Source organism: Lissotriton vulgaris, chromosome 5, assembly GCF_964263255.1.
Source record: "Lissotriton vulgaris chromosome 5, aLisVul1.2, whole genome shotgun sequence".
Taxonomy (NCBI): domain Eukaryota; kingdom Metazoa; phylum Chordata; class Amphibia; order Caudata; family Salamandridae; genus Lissotriton; species Lissotriton vulgaris.
Window position 1 is genome coordinate 888,278,927 of NC_141693.1, and position 17,284 is coordinate 888,296,210.

At 45.0% G+C, this 17,284-nt stretch overlaps 1 protein-coding gene across 7 annotated transcripts in view; it reads right to left on the reverse strand.

Annotated features, from left to right (window-relative positions):
• Positions 1 to 17,284, reverse strand: part of PLCE1 (phospholipase C epsilon 1) — a 1,649,974-nt gene that overhangs the window by 498,761 nt on the left and 1,133,929 nt on the right. For all 7 annotated transcript variants that reach the window (XM_086922473.1, XM_086922472.1, XM_086922474.1 and 4 more), the window contains 2 exons: positions 422 to 544; positions 192 to 328 (listed from right to left, as the gene is read on the reverse strand). In XM_086922473.1, the coding sequence (XP_086778599.1) occupies positions 192 to 328; positions 422 to 544 (260 nt within the window). The remainder of the gene's footprint in view (positions 1 to 191; positions 329 to 421; positions 545 to 17,284) is intronic.

Genomic DNA, 17,284 nt, shown 5'->3' on the forward strand with positions numbered 1-17,284 from the left:
AAGTATAGTCCGGCACAAGAAGGAGTCCTTTGGCATATTGGTAACTACTAAAGAGAAATACATTAATGATGTATTTAGACTGCTTGCTGCGTTTGTGAATTCAGAAAGCCTAAAAAGGCATATGCTCAAGAAAATTTAAGAATTTTACTTCATCTAACACCAATTCACAATAAAAAAAAAAGATAACTAACCCAAATCAGGTTGGAGTCCATTAATCTTCTCATCAATTGACAGATTCATATAAAGTGGAATTGACTCGGAGCCACTACGATGAGAAGCCACAGCATAAACATCAAACAGTTCTTTTATGTCCTTGCGGCTTCGTACACTGTGACACAAAAAGACATGTTAACGTGTCTGATTTCAGAATTATAACACCAATATACACACATTAAGTAAAATTATCTTTGTTAGATTTTACCTGAAAGATTTAAAAAGTTCCACAAATTCAATAAAATTCATATTACTATCAGAAACCATGAATGACTGGAAGCCCTTCATTCCTCCTTTAACTCGGCCATGCCAACTAGAGCTGCTCCAGGTGCTAAGACCAAAACAAACAAAAAACAAAAAAGAGATGTTAGTATGTATTGAAGATCTTGCAATGACTGTATATTCCAGAAACAGGACATTAGGTATATCATCAGTTAATAGTACTATTACCTTATCAACGTATGAAGGTTATGATAAAAACTCAATTGTTTTGTTCAATTTATTATTTGGTGGAACTTCATTATTCTCATAAGCATTAACAGAAAAATTAGATTTATGACATTATCTGAGGATCATATAATGTTCAAAAGGTTAATATAGTTTCCCTTGATGACATTACTTGGAATGTAATTACAGGAGGAAGGGCTGTATTTACGAAATGCTGTAAGTTAAGCACTGCTGATACACACAGAGTATAAAAATACAACGCATAATCATTTCGCAAAGTCTAGCAGGATTAAAAGACAAACCATCGTTCTAACAAGAACATTACTTGATGTACTCCGCTTGATTTCATTTCAGTGGGCTCTAATTATGGAATCTTGCAGAAAACAGAGAGCTTTGAGACCCACAATGTACTTTGTTTGGCCTGTCCAACATTCACTGATGTAGACTCAAAGGATTCACTGGGCAAATGGTTTCAAGAGTCCCCCATGGCAGTTTTAGAAACAAAGTTCTAACATTTTGGATATAAAAAAACAAACGACTTCGCAACCAATCTGTGAAACAGAAATTCAATTTTTCATGCTTTTTATTTTGCCACTGTGGAGACTGAGATCTTGGTCTTCTGTATATTTTTTATGAATACTCTTATGCAAATGCCACATACAGAAAAACTGAACAAAGAAATGTTACTGCCGGATCAAAAGCACTTTAGGCCCTCCTTAAGAGTGTGCCAGTTTCGGTGCGGGGATACCGGTGCAGACTGCATTCCACCACCAAAAAGCACTGACTATGAACTTTGACCCTGGACTGGAAAAAACACAGATCCAAAGATTGTCTTACTCGGGCTGCCCACAAACATCCTTGGTCCAGAGCAGTGTTTCTCACAGCAGGAAGCACTGGAACGGTCTTCTAAGCTGGCACACCTACAACAGGAGCGCAAGGAGATATGAGATCTCAGCACCTGGCTGTCATCATCCTTCCCGAAGCAGTATTCAGGGGCAGACAAAGGATTTACCTGACATAGAAACTTCCTCACCATGAAAAACAAACTACAGCCAAATCTCTTTCCCTTGCCATTAACTGAAGAGCTCAAGTAGACTAATCCGCATCTCCTTGTTTAATGAAGTGTCATTGAATTTTTTAAGGTAGCTCGGCCTCTCCCTCCTCCCTTCAGTGTATTGGTTTCCTTTCTCCAGCTACAGGAATGCAGTCAATGCACTTCCACTGTCTGGGAATCTATTCTCAACTTCAGCCCATGAAATACAAAACCAGGGGGATCCAAATGCTTTCTTTCATACTTAGGCAAAGCATTTGTGAGGCAACTTTTAAGAGTAAACATCAGAAGACATAGCTCTTGCATTTGTAGATTCTCCGTTCTATGTTGGCATTATTTACCCCGTATATTTTCTGATGATGCTTTCATCATGAGCATCGAAACATAAACAAACGTTGGAAATTTGAAGGTCTGTATCAGCCATTATTGGCCGAGCCAATCCAGTATCTTCCTTGCAACCGTCAATATTCCAATGCCCTGAGTTATTTAAAATGACACACATTACCGTTGATGAGATTTGAAATCTGCCTAACAAGTACAATTGTTATCTACCTGCATAGTCAGATTCACCACAACTTGAGAGCATTTATAACGTCACCAAAAAGATTCCGTCTAAATGTAATCTTCACACTTTCATCTGGGCAACTACCACATTACTTCCATGAGTTATGAATTCATTAATAATCAACTGTAGCTCACACAAATTACAGGGTATGTGGGATTCATATATGCAGGAGAAATGTGGTAAGCCTTATTCAAAATGATTTAACGGTCTAATAAATCTGCAGAGCAGGAAAAAGTTGACCTCATAACAAAAAGAATAGCCAGGAAATGTATTCAGAAAGTCAAAACTAGTATTTATTTGCCAACTATGACATGATTCTTATGATATCGTACAGTCTCGGTTGTATTTTGAGACCCAGTCTAGTGTGCTTATTGCTGATGTGCTATTCAATGTCCTTCCTGATGAATTAGTGAAGATTGATTCATTGCTATGCAACAAAGCTTAGTAAGTCAAAATTTCAATTAGAGTCAACATTCTTCAAGAAGAAATACTATTACAAAATAAAATGCTGATCGATCTGCGGAAGACAATGGAGCGGCAATATGCTATAATCCCTGGTATATACCCTTTGCCATCAACATTACAATGCCCTTCTCTACAGCCGTCGATATTTCAACTTCCCCTTTTAGCCTTTCCTCGGGATATGTGGACTGAGGAAGGTAATGAGAGAGGCAAAGGTTGTGGGTAAATGAAAAGTGAGCCTCCTCATCACTACCCGCTCCTCCTGGCATGCCCACTGGCACTGTAAAGCAGGAAGGGGATCAGAGACCAGGAAGGAAGGGGAGGTAATTATCCACAGCTCGTGTCTCTGCCTTGTCAAATGAAGAAGGCATTTTGAAAGGAACAAGGGTGAATCAGGAACTGCAGGGACTATTTCCTTCCACAGTTACTGCTGTCCATGTTTGTCTCTACTGCGTGGCAGTAGCTGTTAAAGAGGGGCAGCATGTTGAGGGACATTCAACTCTCAAATGGAGCATATGTTCAAATAGCCTTATAGCTCACTGCAAGAATAATACTACACCAGCCTTTACATTTCTGGGCAGTTTCACTGAAAGTGAGAAGTGGTCCGTGTCAAATGTTTGGGCTAACTGGTCTCTTAAATATATGAAGAAAGGAAGCAGCAGGATTGTTCCACCATAGACCGTGGAAAATGATTCTCACTGGAATCTTAACGAAATATGTAAGTTTTGGTTGGAAATACAGAAATGTGTGTTTACATATCTAAAGCAAACAAAAGAACATAACACAATAACATAACCCAAAGTAACACAACTATAACATAAAAAGGCACCACACAACACAGTCAAAATAGAACTTGACACACCTGCCGCACAATAACAACATAATGCACAAAAAATAGAACAGCTTACAAAACGCAACGTATAACACCCATAACAAAATGCAGTGCCACAGATATGTAGGCATTCTTATCACACTGCGGTGCAGTAATGTGATTAATAATCAACTACAAATGACTTGGATGAAAAAATGAATGAGATCTAAAAGGATGTGAAATAAACAGTGACATACAGTATTTACCTTTCTGACTACATGTTGAGTGATTATTTCTAATGATACACCCCCTCTAAAGAAGACTTAAAAACAGAGTCAAGGCCAAAAAAACTACCTACGTGTTAGAAAACATGGCAACTGATTTTCAGTTTTGACACTTGTCAGTTCTTAAAGTTAACAAATATGGCTCATAAGAACCGTTTGTGATGTACTTTTTGATGACACATGAAACGTTCAGAGTAAACACTGTTGAACTTCTTATCATTGTGAAAACTAACGTACACAAAAAACACTTTAATGGAAAGTATTACCATGAATCCTAAAAATAGTGGAAGGGAAGGTAGTATAATACAGCTCTAACACTTATAGCATTTCAATTACTTTCTGCAAGGAGGAATCCCTATAATAATACCACGTGTCCGCCATCAAGAGTGCCAAGAAGTGGGCTACAAAGTAAAAATGTTTAACTGTTTACACCACAAGTCTTACTAGATGTAACAGGCAAAATGATCACTAAACGACTTTAACAACTAGAAATCAAGGGCCAGATGTATCAAGGCTTTTGCGACTCGCAAAGGCCGAAATTCACAGAATTTTGGCCTTTGCGACTCTCAAACGGCCTTTTTGCATTTTTTCATATGTATGAAAAAAATCGCAATTTAAGGAATCGCAATAATTTGCGATTCCTTATTTTGCCAAAGCATTTAAGGAATGGCAAATTTTGCGATTCCTTAAATGATATGTATGTAACATTTTGAAATTGCGATTTTGTGTTAAGAAATCGCAAATTACCACCAACTTGTAGTTGGTGGTAATTTGCGATTTCTTGTACAAATGCCCTATTTGGCATTTGTAAGTGTGGCATGTGCGGCACATACATGCCCATAGGGCATGTAAGTGCGCCACATGCACACACATGTACATTTCAGGGGTGCAGAGGGTGTCTTTGAGACACCCCTGCACCCTTGAAATAATTCTCAAATTGCGATTAGCTAATTGCGAATTCGCAATTTGAGAATTATTGCACTATCATTCCTATGGGCCTCCTGGCCCATCGGAATGCATGGAAATTATTCTTTATTTGCGAATTCGCAAAATGCGAATTTGCAAATAAAGAATATTAAGGAATCGCTAAAAAATAGCGATTTTGTACATACATTCCGATTTGCGATTTCTAAATAGCGATTCGCAAAAAAGTCGCTATTTAGAAATCGCAAATCGGAATCTTGATAAATCTGGCAAATTCCTAAGAGTCGGCAATATTGTAAATTTCTAGCAGTAATATGTATCTTTTTAAAAAACATTGATGCTCATTGAAATTTTTCTTTGAACCAATCACTTTAATCTGAAACTTCGACCCATCTACATCTTTACATGCTCATAGATTTCATATCTATTCGAGGTACCACAGCTGCTTGGTGAAGTTGGATGCAAAGGGAGCGGTGATCCATTAATAAAACTTATCTACTGCTGGTTTGATCAATATAGGATACTTTGGAAGGACATAGTGAGTTGACTTTTGAAAAATATAGCTACCCATTTGATATTTCACTGCACTAGTCTCTTTAATCTGCAACTTCCCCACAACTACATACTTACCGGTCCATAAACCTTACATTCCCTTGAGGTGACAAGGCACCAACCAGTGAAAGTCGGCAGAAAGGACTGATGAAACTAATCAGGGATTGCTTGGTGACCATATGAAATACTTGGGGAAGCTAGAAAAGTGAGACACTGATACATGTGTTGCACTCCAAGTGCACAAAGTGTAATACTAGGCTGGAGCTGTTGGCTGCAGTGGCGGCTCCTCCACTATGGCGGAGGAGCGTTGCATGACTGCTTTTAAGGGTGCGTTAACTTTGTGTTATTATCATTTTATGATTCGTGCTGCTTTGCGGGTGTACGGGGCTGCTCTGCTCTCGGAGCAGGGTATTGGAGGAGGGGTTTGCCCACTCCTCAGTGCACAATGACTATTTGGTCAGCCCCTCGAGCTGCTCAAACCAGTTATGCACACTTTCCTTGTTCTCCATGAAGGCTGCATTACAGCCTACGTGGAGAACATACATAGTCCCACATTCCCTGGTTGAGCGCTGAACCAGTACGCTCAAAACCAATTACAACGCTGCACTGCAGCATTGTGATTGGTCAGGGGAGCCTGTGTGCTTACCAATAACAACAAACACATACAGCATTGGTGATGTATGTATACTAAATTATCATTTCTTATGAAGGGTGGTGCAATAACACACATTTTTTTTAAATAAGGAATAAAATACCCCCTGCCGCACACTATAAAGATATTGGAAGTCACCAAGGTGTCCCAAAACCATATAGAGGAACAAGGCCGAGTTCCTTTATAAGGTTATAGAACTCCGAGGTGACTTGCAATATCCTTATCATGTACACCACAAGGAACTTTATCCCATATAATACACGGTCACACCATCATTTTTTCCACAAACCACTTAAAACCTTGATGCGTAGCTCTTTCTTGGAGGGAGCATGTTTGCAAACATTAAGAATAAAAATAAAACCTCTAGTGCAAAATTACACGCATAAAAACCTGTTAGATATCTGAGGCAAACTGATATTGGAAACAGTTCAATAAAAGTCAGTATAAAACAAGCATTTGCAATGCAATAGGTCTTGCATTAGGAAAGTTTGAGCTATTGGTATTGTAAATGACACATTTTTTATTTATGTGTTGGTTTTGAAACTAGCGAAATTAATCGCTTTGCCATTTACAATGCCAATAGTTATAACTTTCGCAAATGTGACACCTATAGCATTTGTAATGCAATATGTGTTGCATTTACGTGTCTTAGATGTATTGATATTACAAATAACAATGACTTTTAACTTTTTTTTTATAATTAATACTTAAATAAAAGTTATCGTAATTTATAATGACAATAGCTTAAACTTTTGTAAATAACTTTTGTGAAGATTATGTTCAGTGTATTTTATTGTGACGAAAATCCAAGAACAGAAGTGAAATATTAACATCTTTTTGTGACATTTGTAATAAAGGTTGAAACATTGAGAGAACATATTTGAACCAGTTGTTGTTGAATGGTTGCACAGATTAATGCTGTGGTGGTGCTGAGTAATGTTGTGGTGGCGACGAGTGATGCTGTGGCGTTCAGTGATACTGTGGTAGTGCATAGTGATGTTGTGGTGCCCCTAAGTGATGCTGTGGTGGTGCTGAGTGATGCTGTGGTGATGCGATAGATAGAGTGAATACGATGGATAGATAGTGAGAGGAGGGCGATAGATAGAGGGAGGGCGATAGATAGATAGAGTGAGGGCAATAGATAGAGAGATAGATAGATAGAGTGAGTGCGATAGAGAGACAGATAGAGTGAGGGCGATAGATAGAGTGAGGGTGATAGAGGGAGGGCGATAGTAGAGTGAGGGCGATAGATAGATAGATAGATAGATAGATAGATAGATAGATAGATAGATAGATAGATAGATAGATAGATAGACAGATAGATTGATAGACAGATAGAGTGAGGGCGATAGATAGATAGAGTGAGGGCGATAGATAGTAAGAGTGAGGGCGATAGATATCGCCCTATAGAGTGTGGGTGATAGATGGATAGATAGATAGATAGATAGATAGATAGATAGATAGATAGATAGAGTGAGGGCGATAGATATAGTGAGGGCAATAGATAGATAGAGTGAGGGCAATAGATAGATAGTGAGGGCGATAGATAGATAGAGTGAGGGCGATAGATAGAGGGCGATGGATATATTGATAGAGTGGGGGCAATAGATAGAGTGAGGGCGGTAGATAGATAGAGTGAGGAGATAGATAGATAGATAGATAGATAGATAGATAGATAGAGTGAGGGCGATAGATAGATAGATAGATAGATAGATAGATAGATAGATAGATAGATAGATAGATAGATAGATAGATAGATAGATAGATAGACAGATAAGAGTGAGGGCGATAGAGAGACAGAGTGAGGGAGATAGATAGAGTGAGGGCGATAGAGTGAGGGCGATACATAGATAGATAGATAGATAGATAGACAGAGGGCGATAGATGGATAGAGTGAGGGCGATAGATAGATAGATAGATAGATAGATAGATAGATAGATAGATAGATAGATAGATAGATAGATAGATAGATAGAGTGAGGGCGATAGAGGGGCAGAGTGAGGGAGATAGATAGAGTGAGGGCGATAGATAGATAGATAGATAGATAGATAGATAGATAGATAGATAGATAGATAGATAGATAGATAGATAGAGTGAGGGCGATAGATAGAGTGAGGGCGATAGATAGAGTGAGGGTGATAGATAGATAGATAGATAGATAGATAGATAGATAGATAGATAGATAGATAGATAGATAGATAGTGAGGCCGATAGATAGATTGATAGATAGATATAGTGAGGGCGATAGATAGAGTGAGGGTGATAGATAGAGTGAGGGCGATAGATAGATAGATCGAGTGAGGGCGATAGATAGAGTGAGGGCGATAGATAGATATGAGTGAGGGCGATAGATAGAAAGATAGAGTGAGGGCAATAGATAGAGTGAGGGCGATAGAGAGATAGAGTGAGGGCGAGAGAAAGATAGAGTGAGGGTGATAGATAGAGTGAGGACGATAGATAGATAGATAGATAGATAGATAGATAGATAGATAGATAGATAGATAGATAGATAGATAGATAGATAGAGTGAGGGCAATAGATAGACAGATAGATAGCATGAGGGAGATTGATGGATAGATAGATAGATAGATAGATAGATAGATAGATAGATAGATAGATAGATAGATAGATAGATAGATAGATAGATAGATAGATAGATAGATAGATAGATAGATAAATAGAGTGAGGGCGATAGATAGAGTGAGGGTGATAGATAGAGTGAGGGCGATAGATAGAGTGAGGGCGATAGATAGATAGAGTGCGTGAAGGCGATAGATAGATAGATAGATAGATAGATATAGATAGATAGATAGAGTGAGGGAAATAGATAGAGTGAGGGCGATAGAGAGATAGAGTGAGGGCGATAGATAGAGTGAGGGCGATTGAGAGATAGAGTGAGGGTGATAGAGTGAGGGCGATAGATAGATAGATAAATAGATAGATAGCTAGATAGATAGATAGATAGATAGATAGATAGATAGATAGATAGAGTGAGGGCAATAGATATATAGATAGCATGATGGATATTGATGGATAGGTAGATAGATAGATAGATAGATAGATAGATAGATAGATAGATAGATAGATAGATAGATAGATAGATAGATAGATAGATAGATAGATAGAGTGAGGGCGATAGATAGAGTGAGGGTGATAGATAGATAGGGTGAGAGAGATAGATATAGTGAGGGCGATAGATAGTAGGAGTGAGGGTGATAGATAGATAGATAGATAGATAGATAGAGTGAGGGCGATAGATAGAGTGAGGGTGATAGATAGATAGAGTGAGAGAGATAGATAGATAGAGTGAGGGCGATAGATAGAGTGAGGGTGATAGATAGATAGACAGAAGATAGATAGATAGATAGATAGATAGAGTGAGGGAGATAGAGAGACAGAGTGAAGGAGATATATAGAGTGAGGGCGATAGAGTGAGGACAATAGATAGATAGAGTGAGGGTGATAGAGTGAGGACAATAGATAGATAGAGTGAGGGTGATAGAGTGAGGGCGATAGATAGATTGATAGAGTGAGGGGCGATAAATAGATAGAGTGAGAGCGATAGATAGAGTGAGGGCGATAGATAGAGAGATAGAGAGAGGGCGATACATAGATAGATAGATAGATAGATAGATAGATAGATAGATAGATAGATAGATAGATAGATAGATAGATAGATAGATAGATAGATAGATAGATAGAGTGAGGGCGATAGATAGACAGATAGATAGAGTGAGGACAATAGATAGATAGAGTGAGGGCGATAGATAGAGTGAAGGTGATAGATAGAGTGAGAGAGATAGATAAATAGATAGATAGATAGATAGATAGATAGATAGATAGATAGATAGATGGCGATAGTAGAGTGAGGGTGATAGTAGAGTGAGGGCGATAGAGTGAGGGCGATAGAGTGAGGGTGATAGAGTGAGGGTGATAGAGTGAGGGTGATAGATAGAGTGAGGGCGATAGAGTGAGGGCAATAGATAGAGTGAGGGCAATAGATAGATAGATTGATAGATAGAGTGAGAGCGATAGATAGATAGAGTGAGGGCGATAGAGTGAGGGCGATAGATAGATAGTTAGACAGATAGATAGATAGATAGATAGATAGATAGATAGATAGATAGATAGATAGATAGTGTGTGGGGGGGGTTGTGTGTGGGGGGCTGTGTGTGTGGGGGGTTGTGTGTGTGGGGTTGTGTGTGTGGGGGGTTGTGTGTGTGGGGGGTTGTGTGTGTCGGGTTTTGTGTGTGGGCGGTTGTGTGTGTGAGGGGTTGTGTGTGTGGGGGGGTTGTGTGTGTGGGGGGTTGTGTGTGTGGGGATTGTGTGTGGGGGGGTTGTGTGTGTGGGGGTGTGTGTGTGGTCCCAAATTCGAGACCTACTGGCTAGTGAGGGCGAGTGGCTAGTGAGAGTGAGGGTGATAGATTAATATAGTGAGGGGCGATAGATAGATAGAGTGAGGGCGATAGATAGATAGAGTGAGGGTGCTAGATAGATAGATAGATAGAGTGAGGGCGGTAGATAGAGAGATATAGTGAGGGGGCGTGGCTTGAAGGCCGATAGAGCTGGCTGTGTGAGGGACGAGCTCCGTGTCGGTCCCCATAGAATCCTGAAATAAAGAGGCCCTAGCTGCCCGCCAGCGGTGCCAGGAATCGGTAATGGAGGAGGTCCAAGCCCGGGAGCCTGCCCCGTGATCAGGGGCAGTACAAAAGGGGGTGGTGATGGACGGAGCATCTAAATCAATCAAACACTCACACCCAGTCAAAAGATCTGGGTTTAATCCATCACCGTTCTTTAGCCCACTCTGCCACCCCAGTTCAGACATGGCTATATGCAAATCAGTCTGACCCTGTGCCTCATGGGAACAGTCCAGCCCGAACTGCCAAGCCATGTCTTCCCTGGACCGGAAACAAGCCTCCGAGGACCGGTTTCTGGCATTCCAGCGGTCTTCAGCCCGGCCTGCTTGAATCGAGTGGCAAAGTGAGCAAGCATACCCTGCCAAACTTATGACGGCCAAAAGCAGTACAAAAGGGGGTAGTGATGGACGGAGCATCTGAATCAATCAAACACTCACACCCAGTCAAAAGATCTGGGTTTAATCCATCACCGTTCTTTAGCCCACTCTGCCACCCCACTTCAGACATGGCTATATGCAAATCAGTCTGACCCGGTGCCTCATGGGAACAGTCCAGCCCGAACTGCCAAGCCATGTCTTCCCTGGACCGGAAACAAGCCTCCGAAGACCGGTTTCTGGCATTCCAGCCGTCTTCAGCCCGGCCTGCTTGAATCCAGTGGCAAAGTGAGCAAGGGACTCACATCTGAGCATACCCTGCCACACTTATGGCGGCCAAAAGCAGTACAAAAGGGGGTGGTGATGGACGGAGCATCTGAATCAATCAAACACTCACACCCAATCAAAGGATCTGGGTTTAATCCATCACAGTTCTTTACCCCACTCTGCCACTTCAGTTCAGACATGGCTATATGCAAATCAGTCTGACCCTGTGCCTCATGGGAACAGTCAAGCCGAACTGCCAAGCCAGGTCTTCCCTGGACCGGAAACAAGCCTCCGAGGACCGGTTTCTGGCATTCCAGGCGTCTTCAGCCCGGCCTGCTTGAATCCAGTGGCAAAGTGAGCAAGGGACTCACGTCTGAGCATACCCTGCCACACTTATGGCGGCCAAAAGCAGTACAAAAGGGGGTGGTGATGGACGGAGCATGTGAATCAATCAAACACTTACACCCAGTCAAAAGAACTGGGTTTAATCCATCACCGTTCTTTAGCCCACTCTGCCACCCCAGTTCAGACATGGCTATATGCAAATCAGTCTGACCCTGTGCCTCATGGGAACAGTCCAGCCCGAACTGCCAAGCCATGTCTTCCCTGGACCGTGATCAGGGGGCATGCTGTGGGAGCTCCGGGGCTTTACGAGCGACCTGAGACGGACAATGAGGAGGAGGCACAAAATGGCGGCGGGCCGCAGAGGAGCTCCTGGGCCTCCGGCGGCGGTGCTGTGAAGCTGCCGAACGTCCAGCACCACAACTACCGGGGATGAGGAGTGGCGCCTAGGATCCGAGCAGGCGGCAAGGAGCAGCGGCACCTGCGCAGGGCTCGCTCGGGGTGACTGTTTGCGCAACGGACCAGCGGTGAGGAGCTCGGCGGGCACTGGGGCGGCGGCCTGCAGGCTCGAAGTGTTCGGCGGCCTGGAGACTCGGATGCGGCCCCCCGCGATCAAACAGAGGCCAGAAGAAGTTGAGTTGGGAGCAGCGAGGAGAGGTAACCCTCCGTCTACCTGCCTGTCCCAGTGAGTGGGGCGCGGCCTGTTTTGAGGCCCTCGGCTGCGGAGGCGCTGTTGGGGCGGCGGTGACCTGCGAGTTGAGGCAGGCGAGGGTGAGGGCGCGGGCTGAGAGCTGGAGCCCAGCTGAGCGTGGCTGAGGAGCGATTGCCTGAGTGTCGCTATAAGAAGGGCCCCAGTTACCATACGGGCACCAGCTGGAAGGGGGACCCCAGTGACCCGGAACACACTGGACGGCGGCATACGGCACATAACAGAGGGGGGGTTAACACTACTGCCCTATGAGGATGGACTGGCGGACAGGGCAACAGTAGACCAAGTGCATGCAGCTAATGGGCTGGAGGAGAGGAAGCACCATGATCGGCACCTATTGACCGGAGGACCATAGGCTGGTGAGAAGTGGACTACTAATACCGGGAGAAGAGCACGTAATGAGCTGGGCTGCCGGCTGCACAGCAGAGCAGCTTCGATGCCCAGGGAGAACAGAGCCGTGGTTGTACCACTCTGACGCTGCAGTTGCCTGGAGAAGGGGCTTGCATTTAAGGTTTGGGGAGGGGGGAGCCGGTTTTGAGAGTAGCTGAATGCCCTCAAGTTGTGGATGGAAGCGGGCGAACCACAGGCTGCACTCTTGGCTGGCCCTCACTGGCAGGCACTGCACCCGGGCACTAGTGAGGCCAAAGAGAGAAGCAGTGATACTCTAGGAGCCTGAGCGGCAGAGGCGAGCGCACTAACACCCTGCTATTATCGCGCGCCAAGGATCATGGGGAAGCCAAGAGGAAAGCAGGGCGGGGCAGCCCAGCAGCCAGAGGGCGAGCAGCAGTACCAGGTTGAATTGGAGGAAGTGGTGGAGGCCCAGGGCCGCAGTTGCAACAACAGTTTGATCGTATATTAACAGCGATCGGGGAATCACGTACAGTCCTGCAACAGGACATTGTGCAAGTAGCGACGGGGCTAGGGCTATTGAGGGCAGACCACTCCAAGCTGGTGGACAGGGTGAAGCAAGTGGAAGTGACATTGCAGGAGGTAGCGCCAGCCCAAAAGGTATTGGAGAGCCAGATGGTGGACACGCTGGACCGCATTCAAGCGCTGGAGAAGCGTGCAGAGGACGCCGAAAGCAGCAATGAGCAAAACAACATTTGCGTGGTGGGGCTACCTGAAAAAGTGGAGGGGTCAGATATGGTGCAGTATCTGGAGCAGTGGTTGCGGACAGTGGTGGCGACTGAGGGTCTGTCTTCCTTTTTCACGCTAGAATGAGCACATAGGGTGCCTGCCAAGCCCCCACAGCCGGGACGTCCCCCGCGCCCGGTGGTGGCTAGACTTTTGCATTACAAGGACAGGGGCTTGCTGCTCCAGAGGGCGCGGACAGGTTGATAATGGTAGAGTGACTATAATTCCGGATTATACACTGGAGATCCAGAGCCGTCGTACTTCATTCCTATCAGTTAAAAGTGAGCTGCGCTCGGAAGGCATTCAGTACTCGTTATTGTTCCCCGCGAAATTGAAAATCATGCTTGATGGTAGCACTCATTTTCCTGACACCCAGGAGGACGCATGGGCGTGGCTGGAAACTTACAGAGTTGGCGCGGATCGAACGGAGTGACGATTGTAGGAACTCTCTGAAGGGCTGCCCCAGCGTAAATCGCAGAGCCTTCGACATAGACGAACGAAGGTGCAGAAACCATCTCAAGCTCAAACTGAACTAGGAAAACAAGATGCGCTGGAGGCAGTGTCAGCGTTGTCTAGCAGTCAGACTTTTCAGTCACCGGAGAGTACGGACACGGAGAAAGAAAAAACACAGTCGGACACAGAGGCGTCGGAGGTTGGAAGTGTTCGGATGCCGCAGGTCACCCCGGCCACAGCAGATGGACTCATGGAGGAGTGATAGTTCGAATTTATGGGTGCTGGGCTGGAGGGTGGTGGAGTGGGTTGCAAATGGATCCTGTATGATGCTGTGACAGAGTGCTGGTGCTGAATGGCGAACGGAGAGGGAATGCTGGGCAGCGGCCCGAGGCAGGGAAAATCCTCATACTGTGGTGCTTTTTTAACTTGAAGACTGGCGCACGGGTGGGGTAGCAGGCGGGGATTAATAGGGAGACCTCAACGGAGGTAATATATGAGAAAGAGCGGTCGCCGTTGGCACCAGACCCCCCCATAGCCTTTAAGGCGTGCCTGTGGTGGCTAACGCTGGGCTTAGGTGTGCAGTGTGTGTTGGTATGGTTTGGATGGGGACTAACAGTTTTGTTTTAGGAACTGTTCTTGGTAGGGTGGGGGCGTTGGAGATTGGGTTGGGTTCTGGGGTTCACCGGTGTGTTAGGCAATGTCAATGGAAGGAGGAAGAAATTGCAGTGTGTTAATGGGGGCGGTACCTGATTTGAAATGTATTACTTGGAATGTGCGGGGACTACATACGATGACAAGGCAACACAAGGTCCATGCATATTTGGTCAGGAGGGGGGTGCACATAGCATTGCTCCAAGAAACGTACCTTACAAAGGCAGAGGGCTTAGCACTGCAGCGTAAATGGAGGGGCCAGATTTTTAGCACGTCTTATTCGGCGTTTGCGAGGGTGGCACTGATTTAGGTCAGGGCGGGTGCCCCCTTCCAGATGCTTAAACACACGATAGATGGTGAGGGCAGATTTGTTGCGGTCAAAGGGCGCATATATGGCAGGGAGGTAACCTTATGTAGTATTTATGTTCCTAATGTGGACCAGTTGCGATTTTTGGACCGGATGTCCAGCACTCTAGCGCAGTTCCTGGCGGGCCCGATAATATTGGGAGGGGACTTCAACTCGATTGCAGATGCGTTCATGGATAGGTGTCACCCCCCCTAACCCCCCCCCCCCTCGGCAGAGTCTCCAGTTCATAGGCTGTCCAAGTATAGGCTTGATTGGCAGGCTAGGTGGTATTTGGTAGATGTGTGGAGGTCGCACCACCCTCAAGTTAGGGATTATTCCTATTTCTCAGCATTGCACGAGCTTCATGTTTGGCTAGACGCCATTCTGTGCTCCCCATCAGTAGTGTCCTCCGTAACCCACTCTGAATACCTCACGAGGACTCTGTCTGACCACAACCCATTGTTGATTACATCACATTGGACGAGGGACAAAGCTGAAATTCCCACATGGCGACTGCGCCTTGAGACACTAGATGATCCAGTGTTCCGCAGAGAAGTAGAAGAGGGTATAGCACACTACTTTACCGAGAAATCAGGAACCGCTACTACTAGGGCGGTGGAGTGGGACGCCTTTAAAGTTGTGGTGCGGGGGTTATTCATAAGTAAGTATGCTGGAGTAAAGAAAACCCTGCTGCAGGACGTGGAGAAAGGGGATAGATGGTTGAGGTTAGCGGAACAGACAAGGCCGAAGCACCCGGAACTCCAGATAGACTAGAGGCCAAAGTGAAGCTGGCCCAGGAGGTGCAAAGGCTACGCTGATTCGATTACAGGAAGTATGTAGAGAAGGCTGACGCAGAGAGCGACAAGGTGGGGATACTGCTGGCCTGGTTGGCAAATCCTATACCGCGGGGCTCCCCGATCCTGGCCCTAGGAGCGGGTGAGGGCACTATGGTCAATACTCAAAGGGAGATTATGCATGAGTTCCGGAAGTATTACGAGAGGCTGTACGAGAGTACATTAACGGCAGATGAAACTGAAATTGAGTTATTCTTGGAGGAAGTGGCACTTCCACAACTAGATGAGGACCAGGCGAAACATCTGGGTCGGGGCATTACCCTTGAGGAGATAAGAAGTGCCATTAAACAGATGGCACGGAATAAGACCTTGGGGTGGATAGGTTACCAGCTGAATTTTATTTGCAATTTATAGACGTATTGGCATCAAGGCTATTAGTGGTCTATAGGGAGGCACAGGAAATAGGACAGCTTCCGGAGACAATGCAGGAGGCCCTCATTGTCCCATTATTGAAGCCGGGGAGGGATAGCACAGACACAATGGCGTATCGCCCTTTATCAATAATGTCTACAGACTATAAGATCCTTAGTAGGATCCTGGTGTCGTGCCTGTTGCAGCATATGACGAGCCTGGTGCATAAGGACCAGGCTGGGTTTATCCCTAGCAGGAATACTGCTACTAATGTGCGAAGACTACTGAGGGTCTTAGGGGAAGCTTGTGAAGGCTCGCCCTGGGCGGAAATCCTCTCTGTAGATCTAGAAAGGGCCTTTGATAGCCTAGAATTGACGTATTTGTATAAAACGTTGGGCTATTTTGGGCTGGGCGAGGCATTTGTGAGATGGACAGCGGTGTTATATTCCTCGGCAGTGGCACGAGTTAAGGTAGGGCAAATGATTTCCTCCAGATCTGCGGTAGCCCGTCGGACGCGACAGGGTTGCCTACTTTCCCCGTTACTATTTGCTTTGGCAATAGAGCCGCTGGCGGCGCGGGCTCAGTTGGGAAAGTGGTATGAGGGCCTAGCTTTTAGTGGGGAACAGCAACACATCTCCCTATACACAGATGATTTGTTATTATTTTTGGCGAATACGGGTGAGGCAATGGCAGGAGCAGCACGGTTATCATCAGACTTTGGGGCGGTTTCAGGATTGAAAGTTAATTGGTCTAAACCATGTCTATTCCCGGTACAACCGGGAAGGGGAGCTCCCGAGATGTCACTGGCTGTGAGGTGGGAACCGTCTTGTTTAGCGTACCTCGGAGTTCATATTTATCATGGCGTTAGTGATATACTAGAAGGGAATATAGGAAGATGCATACGAGCCCTAAAGGGGCGTATGGCATTCTGGAGTACCCTTCCACTCTCTGTGATGGGAGGATAGCGTTACTAAAGTTGGTGGCTCTCCCTATGTTACTATACCTTTTTAGAACACTGCCTATATGGGTGCCATGCTCTGTGTTTGCCAACTTGAAGTCCATGATAGTGGGGTTCATTTGGGGGTCAAGGAGGCGCAGAGTGGCCCTCAAAACATTGATGAGGCCAAGAGTGGAGGGCGGCCTAGCAGTGCCCGATTTCAAATTGTATTATATAGCAGCGCAGCTACAGGTCCTTACACAGGCGG